The 14697-nt window shown below is 35.7% G+C and overlaps 1 protein-coding gene across 1 annotated transcript in view; it reads left to right on the top strand.

The window, feature by feature from the left end:
• The window catches only part of EYS (eyes shut homolog), a 643894-nt gene that overhangs the window by 202174 nt on the left and 427023 nt on the right, over positions 1–14697 (top strand). Inside the window, exons 12-15 of the mRNA XM_042889745.1 lie at positions 4205–4464; positions 11677–11773; positions 12751–12858; positions 13513–13658. Coding sequence (XP_042745679.1) covers positions 4205–4464; positions 11677–11773; positions 12751–12858; positions 13513–13658 — 611 coding nt within the window. The remainder of the gene's footprint in view (positions 1–4204; positions 4465–11676; positions 11774–12750; positions 12859–13512; positions 13659–14697) is intronic.

Below are 14697 nucleotides of genomic sequence, written 5' to 3'. Positions count from 1 at the left end.
GTACTGTATAGCTAACAGGCTGACCTAAACTTCACTCAACATACTGCCCATTCTAATCAAGATCCTATCAAATAAAAAGATAGGTGAATGATGGCCACAGTTTATCGTGGGTTCGGTTCAGGATTCTAGTAGCTTTGACTGAGCCCCTAAAGAAAGAACAGTTCTACTATAGGTAGTTTTGTGTTTTTTTGGTTTTTTTTTTCTTCTTTTTTTTTCCATCATCCATGTATCATCTTTTTTGTGCAGATGTTATCTGTGAAAAGGCAAGTACTTTGATATATATATGTATGGAACTAGGGCTCAAAACGCCAATTTCTTCTGTTTTTCTTATGTAAGATATTTGAAAGCAAGAACAGTTCCTTCTGGAACATGTTTTGCTCAAGTGTAATCATCTGCATTACTGCTTTTGTTAAGATTTGATATTTTTCCAGATTTTTTAGCTGAACTGGGTAGGAATGAGCACACCAGTAGGCTTTTCTAATGGATAGAAGGACACTTTAGAATTCTGAGATTCAAAATAGGTTGCTGTAAAGATGTCTTTGCTTCAGAATGCCTCTTAGCAAAGTGTATAAATAACGAGTGGATGGAAATGAAAGAGTTGGAGCCTGAGTTTTCTTAGTGCAATCCAGTGAGAGGACAAAAAGAAATGGGCATGAGGTGAATAAGATGAAATTCACTTAATCACAAAAAAAATGTTTTTTGACTGTGAGGGAGACCCAGGCACTGCAGCACGTTGCTCAGAGTGGTTATGAGCTTTCCAATCTTTAGAGATACTCAAAGCCCAACTGGGCACAAACCTGAACAACCTGCTCTTCTTGATCCTTATTCCCAGCAACCTAGAATCATAAAAGCATAGAATATCCTGAGTTGGAAGAGACCCAAAAGGATCATTAAGTCCAACTCCTGGCTCCACACAGGTCCACCTAAAAATCAAACCTTATGTCTGTGAGCGTTGTCCAAATGCTTCCTGAACTCCATCAGCTTGATGCTGTGTCTCTGGGGAGCCCATTCCAGTGCCTGATATGCCTCTCTGTGAAGAAAATTTTCCCAACCTGATCCTCCCACAATGGAGCTTCATGCCATTCCCACTGGTCCTGCCACTGTCACCAGAGAGTAGAGATCAACATTGCCCCTCCACTCCCCCCATAAGGCCTCTTTTCTCTCATGTTTCCTCTCTTCTGGACTGAACAAACCAAGGGGCTTCAGCTGCTCCTCATACATCTTGCACTGAAGACTCTTCACCATTTTAGCCTTCCTTTGGGCATTCTCTAACAGTTTTATGTCCTTATATTGCAGCACCCAAAACTGCACAGAGTGTTCTTTACTACTACACAAAGTAATAGTTTCACAGACGGTCAGCTAATGACATCTTCCAGCATTCTCTGTTCTGTGATTCCTAAAATTCTTACCTATGATTTGCCTAGAATGGAGTAGAATAGAGGAGTTATATTGGAAAGGACTTTCAAATGTTTTTGAGTCCAATTGCCTGACCTCTTCAGGGCTAGCCAAAAGTTAAAGCACATTAATGAGAGCGTAATTCAAATGCCTCTTGAACATCAACGAGCATGGGGCATCAAGCATCTTGCTAGGAATCCTTTTCCAGTATTTGAACTACCCTTACAGTAAATAAATTTTCCCATAGTTTAGTCTAAACCTCCCCTGAAGGTTTGTGGTGTTTCCACATGTTCTGTCATTGTCTCCCAGGAGAAGAGACCAGCACTAAGTGCTTCCCCTCCTCATGAAATTGCAAAGGGTAAATGAAGTTGGATCTCACCATTTTTAACTTTGAGAAATCTATATGGAAAGTTAATGTATTTATAGAAGCTAATCTCTGTATTAAAGTCACATTTAAAACAATATATGGATATATATTATAACCTAAATAAATAGTTTAAAGAATATAATTGTGTGTTATTTGATTTTGGAATATCAATGTGTTTGAATTTGGTTATTCAAAAGCAAATATTTAATACAGATTCTGAAGGAAGAGTAATTAACTAAAATTAAGAATTTTAGATCAGTTTAATTCTTGTTTGTCATATTACATCTGCTGGTATATGCTTCCTCTTTATGAAAATGCCATAAATTATTATGTTCAAAAGAATGTTCTGCTGTTTAAAACTAGAATACCATTTCAATAAGTTTCAGGTTCTTCTCACAACTGATAGAGTAGAGCAAAAAGGAGTATAACACCATTCTTGATATTTCTGATGAATTATCTTCTTATTACTATTCTTTTAAACAGGTGTTTTAAAAGAGGGAAAGCATAAGATTCCATTTGCATAACTGTAACATAAGTTTTATGTTTCCATAGTTGTTCCGGAGATGTACAATATGCTCTATTTAGCAATTTGTTGCTTTTTAATTTTAAATTTTGTCATCTTTTCACACATACTGACATTCTTATAAGAAAGGCCCTGTGAAGATTTGCTTTTATAAAGCTTGTCATTATTTAAATACCAAGTATCAATGAAAAAAAGAAATTGAAAGTTTACATGTTAAGGAATAAACACAAAGAATATCTCTCATATTTGCATTTTGCTCCTTAACAGCTATATGAAAACATTAATGATATTTTGCTAGCACTAATAGAACTTTTTATGTGAGTTTAGAAGTTGGTAAAATTGGCAGAAATTGAACAGTGACTCTTATTAGTGTATATATATAAATATGTAAATATTTATTTATCATAAATAACAAATTGTATTTATTTGTTTTCTTACTTGCTCAAGTAGCCTAAAAATCATCTTGGCTTTCTAATGTAATGAATGAAATGGTCTTTTTAGAAAAGACTATTTTTCTTCCCATTAATAAGACGCAGTAACCTAATTTTGTGTCTTCATTGCTGAAGGAGTCCAGACTTTGAAATGATAAAGTTCCTTAGTAATAACCATTTCATTTGATGTAGCATGGATATTGTACCCCACAAACCAATCACACAGAAAATTAAACATTCCAAAGAAAACACTCTGTTTTAAAGGGGCCAAGTTCTCATTTTGTGTGGCAAATATACCTGCGCCCTCCATTGAATGTTCTTATTGTTTAAGAAAACATTCTTTTATCAAAGTAGAACTATCAAGCTATATTTGAATGGCTTAATGCCTGGAAGCAACCTCAGACAAAACAAGTAAAAGCTGCTGTAGTTAACCTTTCACATTGTCTGTTGTAGAGCAAAATATTTTCAAATTAATGTGGAATTTACTGCTATCTTCAGTGAAAGTAAAAAGGATGTATACTTTTCAAAGTGCATACTCTTCATGTATAATGGAATTTAAAGGCTCAAAAATATATGAAAAAATTAAATATATTATCAAAAAAACTTTGTAAAACAAGAAGGCCTTTAATAATGTCTTGCTTTGATACAGAGAAGCATTACATTAGTATTTTGTGCCTTGGACAAGTTTCATTTCAGTGATTGAATATGCTCAAATCATATTTAAATAGGCAGGCAGTGAGTCGTTGAATTCATTAGTTAGATATGTAGAATGCAGAACAGAATCTTCATTTATTGCAGTTAATGAGGAAATTTTCTTTGTAAACTTTGAAATTATTAGCAAATTGTAATCTTTGAGTTTTTAGAACCTTATATTCTTGTTGCAAATAAAAACAGATACTTATCAAGTTCATGAAAGTAAATTCTTAATGACGAGATAAAATGTAGACTTTTCTTTTTTTGTCATCAGCCTTTCACGTGGACATTCAGAAAAAGGGAATGTCATGAAAAAAAGATTCTTAATTCTTATTGTGCTTTTGATCAACTGCCTTCTTTCTTAAAAGTGTACGGAGTGTTGCCTGCCACATTTCATCCTAAACAGTGGAGTACCTATCTAGAGATTTCACACATATGAAAAGTTGTCTTTCCATTCCTGAAACTAGAAGAACATTGTATTCCATGTTTGACAATTTCTGTTATTGTGTAACAGCTTAGAAAAGATTTACAGGTGATTCTGCCAGCATAAATAAACTGGATATAATTCAAGTGGATAAATCTAGTGACTCACAATAACTCATTTTGTCTTCACATAAATGAACTGTGGAAGAAGAACCTCAACGTAACTTTTTCTCGTAGTGCAAGCTGATAGTAAAAAAGCTATTCACAGTGGATTCTTGATTATTTTTTATATAAATATATGGAATCAATTGGGATAAATTGTGGGTTTTCCTTTGTCCAATGTGTTGCCTCTTTTTTTTTTTTTTCCTTCAGATGCTTGTGTACAGCAGGATGGACAGGTCCAGACTGCAGTGAAGACATAAATGAATGTGATTCTGAACCATGCTTGAATGGAGCTACCTGTTATGAATCTGTTAAGCAGGGACAGTTTGTATGCATCTGTCCTCCATTTTATACTGGTGACTTTTGCCATCAGCGCTTCAGTCCTTGTGAACTGCCTTACAATCCATGCATAAACAACTCAACTTGCCTGGCACAAGCTGATGGAAATCCCATGTGCATTTGCAAAACAGGTAAGAGCTGGTGTAATTAGCATTCTTTATTGTCTGCACTGCAGAATATTTGCAAATACATGTTGAACTTATTATTTTCATTGAAAATGTATACCTTTCAAAGCACATAAAATCTTCATGAATTATAGCAAGTAAAATAGTGGTCAATTTGCCTAATATTAATTTATTGTATTACAATACTTATTAAATCTATGGTTGTTCATACTCCAGTATTCAGAATTACCATTTTTAAATCAATTGTTACTAAAAAGATAGAGATGAATTTGATCAGCAGAGCTGATAGACCAAATTGACAAAACAGGCAGGCTGAATCAGTACAAAATTTGGACCAAGTTGGAATTGGTTCTTCCTGCTGAGAAGTCTGGAAGACCTGCCCCAACATGGGAATAATCTTCCCTTGACTAAAAATGTAGATTGCCAGAATCACAATGGATACTTAAAGCTTTCCTGGCCCATGGCTTAAAAACCACAACCTCTCCTTCAGTGTACAAAAAATTCTAATGCAGAGCAGAGGAACAGTTTAACTGTGCAAAACATCTCTAAAAGATGTGCAAAAATTGGACAAAGTTGGAATTGGTTCCTCTTCCTGCTGAGATGTCTGGAAGATCTGGCCCATCAGAGGAATAATCTTCCCTTAAGTGATTGAAAATGTAGATTGCTCTCTGTCTTCATACACAGCAAGTACTTATAGCTTTCCTGGCCCATGGCTTAAAAGCCACAATCTCTCCTGCAGTGTACAAGAAATTCTAAGGTGGAATAGTTTAGCTGTGCTAAACATCTCTATAAAATTCAGTATGGGAATTAAAGAATACTTTAATTAAAACTGCAGTAGAGAGAATAGTAAGTACGGAATTAATGAATTTGGAATTTAAGTAGGATATTGAAGTCAATGCGTAAAAAATACATAAAAATAGTCAGGTTATAGGTGAGTACTAGAAGCCAAAGATTGCAAATACAATATTTGATGTATTACATTGCAGTATTATCACTCATCTTATTGCTTACTGAATTGCAAAAATGCAGGGAAAATATGTTATCTTTATAACATGGGTTTTTTACTATTAAGATTACCATAAGTTACAGAGTTGAAAAAAGTCACTGAGAAAGTGTGTGAGTCACTTATTGAATGAAAGTATAGCACTGAACACTATGAAAACAAGAAAAAAAACAGCTTTCAATACAGTATATTGATCCTGAAGACTTTTTCAGGGAAGATCCGTAAGGAGTCATGTAGTTCGAATCTTTTCCTCCAAACATACTTGCAAACAGTTTCTTAAGAATACAAAAACCTTGCAGCCAATATTGTAATGGAACTTTAAAGGAATCTTCAAGGATGCTTGAAACTTTTAGCTGGGAATTTTCAGAAATCTTCAGGGAGCTAGCTGGAGAGATCTGAACCAGTTAAAATGCATAACTAACAAATCTTGGAAAACTAAAACTATCTCAGTATTGAAAAGGGCTAAAAGGCAAAATTTATGAAGAGTTAATAGTGCTCAAAGAAACGCCGTCACTTATTAAGGAGTTTCAAAACAGGAGAGACAGTAAAATATAAAAATCTAATTGAAGGCATTTTATGGTAATACATTTTCTCAGGTGTCTTCTTCTCTTTTTATTTTTATTTTTTACAATCCCTTTCTGTATCCCTTTTTCTCCTGATAAGCCTGCCAGAATTACAGATCTGATTACAAAGGGTAATCACAACTGACATTGTTGGAATATTCCAAGATACCTGACTTAGTACCAATGACATTCTGATTAAAAGACTTGCATGATATGTAGCTAATTATCCAGTCAATTAGATAGTTTGAATCTGTTTTATCAAGAGTTGCAAAATATAGCAGCATATGACATGATGTAAATGAGCAATGAAGGTTGTGGGTTGTGAGTTTGGTTTTTTTTTTACCTAGAATGAAAAAGATATTTAATACTTGTATCAACTGCCTGCACAATTTCGTAAATTGTCTAGATGTGCGCTGTATTAGGCATCTGTGGGAAGGATTTGGTAGCAGAGTGTTGCAGGGGTGGCCTCTGAGAAGATCACAGCAGCAGCCACACATAAGGTGAGAGCCAGCTCCAGCTGTTCCAAAAGGGAACCACCACGGCCAGAGCAGAGCCCTGAGCAATGCTGAGGGTGCCTCTGAGAGAGCAGGTTTAGGACAGAGACACAATGCTGCACAACTGCAGGTGGGAGACTGAGAGAATATGAGTGGAAAAACCCTGCAGCCACAAAGGTCAGTGCAGTGCAGGAGAAAGGCAGAAGGTGCTCCAGAAGCAGAGCAGAAGCATCCTGCAGCCCAGAAGAGGTCCATGGTGGAGCATACTGACCCCTGCAGCCCATGGGCACTGTACAGAGCAGATCCCCCCCATGTAGCCATGGAAGAGCCCACAGTGTAGCAGTGGATGTGGTGTGGAGAAAGCTGCAGCCCATGGAGAGCCCCTGAAGGATCAGGCCTGGGCTATAACTGCAGCCTGTGGAGATGAGTCCATAGTGGAGCAGGTGGTCTGGGAGAACTGCTGCCCATAGGGATCAGTGCTGGAGCAGCTCCTGAAGGATGGGCCCTGTGGTACAGAGATATGTTGGAACAGTGCTTGAAGAGCTGCCGCCCATGGAAAGTCCACCTGGGATCAGCTGGAGAAAGACAGCAGCACATGAGAGGGACCCAACATGGGACAGGAGCAAAGAAGTGACCATGAAGGAGCAGCAGAAATGAAGTATTATGGTCGAAGATGATAGAGGGCCTGAAACATTTCCCTTGTAAGGGAAGGCTGAGTAACCTGCGTCTGTTCAGCTTGGGGAAAAGAAGAAAAGGAGAGGGGATTTGATTAATGTTTATAAATATCTAAAGGGAGGTGGGAGGCAAGTGGATGAGGCCAGGCTCTTCTCAGTGGTGTGTAGTGACAAGACAAGGAACAATGCCCTAAAACTTGGACACAGGATGTTCCGTAATAACATGCAGAAGAACTTCTTTACAATAAGAGTGATAGAGCAATGGAACAGGTTGTCAAGAGAGGTTGTGGAGTCTTCTTCTATAGAGATATACAAGACATGTCCAGATGCCTACCTGTGCAATCTATTGTAATATCTGCTTTAGCAGGGGCATTGAATTTGATGATCTCTTGCGGTTCCTTCCAACCCCTGCAATTCTGTAATTTTGTGACTGACTGCAGCCTCCATTTCCTTGCACTGCTGGAGGGAGGAGGTAGAAGAAGGTGAGGGGAAGAGGGAAGGTAACATAATTTTGCTTTTGCTTCTTACTTATCTAGTCTGATAATAGCAATAGGCAAAAAATTACATGAACCTCCCTTATACCAAATTTGTTTTTCCCGTAACAGTAACTGGTGTGTGATCTTCCAGTCCTTATCTCAACCTGTGAAGTTTTTTCATAGTATTTTCTCCTGTTATGATAAGGAGAAGGAATGAGAGTAATGTGATGGAGCTTAGTTACATATTGATGTTAAACCACAACAAGCACAGGCAATAAACAGTGATTCAGCTAGCAGTGAAGCAGGCTACTTCAGAGAATTACCTGATGTAACACTCAAGAGTTCAACAATATGTATTTTGATATAGTATGAAGCACTGTGCCTAGAAATGCGAAGACTTCATAGGTATGAATTAGTTTATTGTGATATCTCTGCTGCTTGCAAACCTTGTTTAATAGATACTTACAAATAAAGTCCACAATGCTCTGCAGTTACATAAAGCTCATAAAGAATCCCGTAAGTCCTCTTTGTTGCCTGGAAAGGTAAATTCTGTGGTATTTCTCTGAAATGAGAAACTCTGCATAAGCAAAGGTGACCTACTGTTTTACAGCTGTTATGCTGGTGTCATTGCTGAAATGCATCACCCACCACCTCACTGTGCTCATATTCTCTTTTTGGTCTCGATAAACATTCAGCAAAACACAAATGTGAATGGTGCATTTTTTTTCTGCATGAAGTAATTCACTGACAGACCTTTGCTTCATAGGCACTTCTGTGTCAGATTCCATTTTGTCAAACTGCCTCACTGCCGCCATCTGTCAGGCAGCAACAAAATGTAACTGAATGCAGGAAGGTTCACACTCTACTGCCATATCACTACCATCTACCTCTGACATTGTGACCAGTAGGAGAGGTATTATTTTTGGAGCAGCCATCATATTTCAATTCCTCAAAAATAATTAAAGGTCTTTCCTTTTGGTGATAAGTGAATCTAAAACTAAGTATTGTATCCCTATATCTTATTTTGTTTTCCGTGAAGTGAATAACTGCTCTATAAGGAAGATCCTACTTGAAACTTCGTAATATCAATGAGATTCTGTCTGCCTCTTACTCATTTCTAAATTTTCAGATTTACAGTAACATTTGACTACTCTTTATGAAAAAAAAACAAAACAAAAACAACTTGATTATCCATCCTTATTAGGGTAATTTATTAAACTCAATATTGGAAATTTTAAACAGCTGCCCATGAATTGGCTAATGGATAAATGGAATTCTGCTTTCAAAAGTGCCAGAGTGTGCCATTTGCTCTTCTCTATTGATTAGATATTCCTTCTCACTTAGAAGTTCAGAGTAATTTGAACTGAGTTCAGAAAGCTTTTAGTTTTTGCACATTAAAAAAAACCGTTAAGGTCAAAAATCGCATTTTTAATATGTCACTCAGGTTTGAAATCTGCAATAGCTACCTTTTAAAGTAAATGGCTGGAGAGCTGCAACAAATCATTTGCATGTGGTATTGATTTACAGTCCAGATCTTAGTTTGACTGATTTGCACTAGCAAAGGCAGAAAGTAGCTGCATTTAAATGTGCATATTACTTTCTTAAATATAGTACTAAATATTGTTACTGTAACAATACATTACAGAAACATGCATATTTTCAGGCTTTTAAGTAATGTACTGCTTTACAAAATAGTTTGCTTAAAATAAGAATGACTTTTTTTGTGATTCAAATGAATAAAGTATATTTGCCATATAAACTACCAATTAAGTTTTATTTTGTTGGCTACACAAAGTGAATGCTTACTTAGATATTCAAATTGCTTTACAAATAAAAATATTAGGTTCAGAATTATATTTGGCCCTTTAAGTATTTAAAGTCATTTTAAATCTCAAACATCTGTTTTTCCCCCAAGTGAAATAAACTGAAAACCTCTCCATTACAGAAAAATTGCATCTGTAAATTAATTTTAGTTTAAATACCCCAGAAGATCATGGGTATGTGTATACACTATTTGTAACTTACAGAAAATATATTAATATGTTGCAGTGACCTTTAAATGAAATTTGACTACCATGTAAAATACAAGAACTGCATGTCCATGGAGGTTAGACCCAGGAGTCTCCCATAGTCTTAAAGCAAATAAACTATCACAGTAATTTTTTTCTTAAGCTTAGTGATCATTTTGAATATTCTTTTGGATTTGAAAGTGTTATGTTTGTGTATATGTATATTGTGTTACGTCCAAATACAGTCATAAAAAAAACACTACATATATTTTGATCTCAATATAATAGTAGATATTTTGTGATTTGATCCATCTTGTTTCTACAAGCAATGTACTGTGTGCTGTTTATTTCTGTAAGTTTCTCTGTGAAACTGGCTAATTAACCTGTGCTTTGATCGACACATCCTTTTAGCAGACTTAATAAATTATAATAGACATGCAAAAATCGTGTAAAATGGAATTAAATAGCACTGATAATATTTGTATGCCCTTTTAAGTAGGTTTAAATGTTCTGCTAAATACTTTAAGTTGAAGGCAAAAGGTTTTTGCTGAAATGTTCTGTAAAATTTGCCATCAAGGTTAACTTTGAGTTTCTGCATAAGTTCAAAGGCTGCTTTTTTAAGTTTTTATCCAATTTTATCCAAATTTTATTAAATTTTTATCCAAATAATTCAATGTCTTTTTAGCTTCAGCATACATGATTAAGAAAAATGAGATTGATTTTTTTTTTAAAGATATAAGTGAATTAGAGTTAAAAAGGCAAGATTCAATATTAGCTTAAACACACAGCTATTATATCATAATGTAGTAAATTGATGGTTAAATTCTGTAATGAAGCTAATATTTTTCTCCAGTACAAATACAATAAAAAGCCATGCCTTCTCTGTGTTTATTTCAGTTATGTCGTTCAAGGTAGTTATATTTTGCTATGGACTGGAATAGCATATGCTACTGCACTCAAGTATTTGTCTAAATGCTGTTTTATATTTTCATTTCAGTGTTGTTTACCTCAAAAGCCTATAAAATATCCATAATGAAGTGGATATGTCATGAGGAAGCAGATTGATGAATGTCTCCAATTTCCTTTTTCTGTATTTCGGTGACAACTGTGGTATTTTAAACAGGAGAAGCATGCTCCTCCATTACATAGCATCTTGAAAGTTTAAGAGGTTATTCCATATAGAATCTTAATGAGTCACATATTTTCTTCATCTAAATCCTAAAATCAGTTAATTTTTTTCTTTTTCTGACTGCCTTAGATAAATTTGGTCTCTCTAACCTTTCATTATGCTCTGGATTTTTATTAGGTTTTCATTTCTGATAGTGTTCTACACACCCCAAGAAAGCCTTTTCAATTACATTTCACAGTATCCAGATGCTCCATACAAATCTGAACTTTCTGGCTCATAGAAGTATGATAAAGCTTCTTTAGTCTCTGGAAATGAACTTGTTGAAGGTTCTGAATGAAAATATTTCGAGAAAAAATTGTTTTGGATGGAGTCCACTTACTGCAGCTTATTTTAGAATAAGAGAGCAGTGAGGGTGGGCTGCTCTGAAAGCAAAGGTGAACTGAGATTCTTATCAAGCCTGCCAGAGCAGGAACCTCACCATCAACGATCTGGTCTTGATGACCTGAATGAGGTGAGAAGAGCAGGACTGATAACCATCTGTACGATTAGCCTGGCATGCCAGATCACCAGTGAAACCTACAGCAGTGGAGCAGGTCTGAGGTGAAGCCAAGGAGCTAGTCTAAGGGTCTGAAAGCTAAAGTCAGCATACAGAACAACAGATACATAGCTGCAACTGCAAGAAGGGGAATTGATGTTTTTCTCAGCAATTTTTCTAATAGCTTCTGTGCTGTCCGAGGTTTCTTAAGCACTTGCATTTTCAAAATTGGTCCTGATCTCAGAGAACCCAACTTACAAGAGGATCTGTGACCCTTATTTTCAAATCATGTGGTGGAATTCAGTAATTCATAGTTCATATAATCTGTGTTTCAGGATATGAAGGTACTTACTGTGAAGTTAACAGCGATGAGTGCATCTCCCATCCATGCCAGAATGAAGGCCTCTGTGTGGATGGTGTTAACAGTTACAGGTGAGGAAAATTACTTGAGCAACAGATACCTAGTATGATACATGAATATTTATCATTTAGCTATTATTTCAGTCCTTTGCTTGTATTATGTTTGCTGGCCTTCAATTATGTAACGCATCTTTTCTTCATGATGAGTTTGACACATTACATGTTGTGTTACACTTAAAATATTCTTGTGGTCAAAAAGAATTTATTGTTAGGCTGATGAAAACCTTAACAATCTAATCACATATAAATACAGCTATTACTAATTGGGTTACAATAAAACTAATATTCCTAGTCCAAATTAATATAAAACAGCTTATAACAACATAGTTATATAGCCCTTGTGCTTGTTATGGTCTTTCTCACAAAGTCTGTCTGGATACTGGGACCAGGGGTATCAGACTTACTCAAGAACTGGCAGCATTTTTGTAAATCACTGGTATTTGAAAGTCTTTGCCAGAGGGTAGTTTTGTGGTCTTCAGTCTTATACCTGATTGAAGCTATTTTTGTATGTTTCCTTATCATGATTTATTTCTTCAGTGCTGTTTATCAGCTCCCCCAGCACACAGGGGTAACATCATGAGTGTAACATCATGATGTTTGTAACATCATGAGTGTCCCAGTGGGTTATACTCTCACCGTAGGTGCTAATTCCAGAGCTGAAGCTAAAGTAGGAGAGGCAGCAGTCAGCTGGTCCCAGGGTAGTTCTCAAAATAAGTAAAAACCACCTCAAGTCAAGACCTGCCCTGAGTCCCTTCGCAGCTGGATCAGCACAGAATCTGTAGTCCTCAACTAATAATGATAAAAATATTATTTCCTATGCTGAAGTTTACTGTACTTACAAAGTTTGATTAGATAAAGTACTTTCTAATGTTCAGAAAAAAATACATAATTTTTGAGCTGATTCATAGCTCTCAAAAATATGCCATGTGTTTTTCAGGAATCTTTTTATGGTAAAATGAAAAGTAAAACAGTGACATCCTTTTTGCTAGGTGCTCCTGTCAGCATGGCTTCACTGGGACACTGTGTGAAGTGGAGATTAATGAATGCTTATCAAGACCGTGCAAAAACAGTGGGACTTGTCTGGATCTCATAAACAGGTTAGTTACTATCAATAAATGACCCCCCATCCCCTCCAAAAAAAAAAAAAAATAAATAATAATAAAAAAAAATTGGATATTTCTTTATCTATGAAGTCTACTTCCCTGCATTAAGGCTAAGATGAGACCTTTGGCAAGGATTCTCTATTTGAAAAAAAAGGCAAATTCTGCTGATTCAACTTTTTGTTTCTGAGGTGATCTGATTTTTTTTTTTCTTTTAAATTTGAAATAAATGAAATAACATAACTGATCTTCAGTTAGATAGCTGTATTTCTCAGAAAAGAGAGTGTCCAGGAATGACATTTTCTAAGGTAACTGCTTACTACTAAAGTGCAATTGGGAGAGAAATACTGTGTCTTGTGTGTGTATTCACAGTGCTACAGTTTCTCAGAGACTTGTGTCAAGATATCAGCCTCTGTGTGGTTTTGGGTAGGTCCAGCTAAAATTATTGTTCAGTATTTTCCTACTAACCTGAAAAAGGCACTGAATATCTGTTCTTGCTTTAGAAACATGCATATGGGAAGAGCCTGTTAATTATTTTAATATGAATGGTTAGGGATGAGAGCTTGACATCAAGAACATACAGCTTCAGAATATTAGGATAGATTGTGTTATTTGCTTCTATTGAGTGACCAGATTTTCTCTTTTCTAAAGATTCCTCTGTAATTGTACACCTGGATACTATGGGTCTCTATGTGAGATAGACGTAAATGAGTGTGAAACTCTGCCTTGCTTGAATGGAGGAAGCTGCATCAACAGGCTTGGAGGCTATCAGTGTTTCTGTTCTCCTGGATTCACAGGTATAGTTCGTTCCCTACCACAGTGGAGAGGTCTTTTTCTTGGGTTTTAATTTTATAGCGATGGCCTCAACTAAATTAAGGAAAAGGACACAGCATCATTTGCTTTTTGGAGGATAGATCAATATTAATTCAGATAGAACCTTGATCTTGCTAAGGAGCTCAAGGTGTTATGTACCTTTAGGGTTGATTTATGTCGTCTTTAATCACCTGCACATTAAGCTGAAACACACTAAGAGACTGAATAGTGCAAAGAAAATTGCTGGTTTTTGAAGTTAGCCAAGAAATAGAGAATTGTTGCACATACAAAGTAATTTTTACAAACACAATAAATTCTACCTCATCATCTGTGTTTGCACGTAACCGTAGGAGTACTTTGACGTTGCCAACATGTTGGACTTGACAGTGTTGCTGTTAATCATTACATTTTTACAGAACTAATGCCAAAAATTTTGATGGGTACAAATATACGAAATTAGTATAATATTAGATATTCAAAATTGATGCTGACATTTACTTTAATGCTTTGCATGTAATTCATATTTCTGCATGTAGCAGAACAGTTCATACTTAGTGTTTTGATATATCCAGCTTAAGCTATCTGAATATACTTGGGGTCATATAATTGCTCTTGCAGAAGTATTGATAGTTGCCTGCCTCAAATTGCAAGATTTCTGCATATGTTCTGCATAAAATGAATTTTGTACTCATTTCAGCCTGTGATGAATATAACATAAGTTCCTAAGATTAAAAATGATTCTCTAGGCATCTCAAAGGCTAAGAGGAATGTGTCTTCTCTGTAGAACAGAGAATAGTTCAGGGAAAATACATATGGTTGTATAACCTTCCCTTTGTCATAAACTTTAATTTATATCTCACACATGCTGTATTCTTCAGTTTTTTCTTGACATGTCAGCAAAATTTAGGAAAATCCATGTAACTCCCTTGTCTAAAAGTTTAAAAGCATTTTTTTTTTCTCAGAACATTATTTTCAGAAATGATTGTGTTCTAAATAGTACTTGAGTATCATAGAAATTTGGTT

Source organism: Lagopus leucura, unplaced genomic scaffold, assembly GCF_019238085.1.
Source record: "Lagopus leucura isolate 7727_CA_CO unplaced genomic scaffold, USGS_WTPT01 Super-Scaffold_73, whole genome shotgun sequence".
Taxonomy (NCBI): domain Eukaryota; kingdom Metazoa; phylum Chordata; class Aves; order Galliformes; family Phasianidae; genus Lagopus; species Lagopus leucura.
The sequence above is the reverse complement of the archived record's forward strand: the minus strand, read 5'-3'. Positions and strand labels throughout refer to the sequence as shown.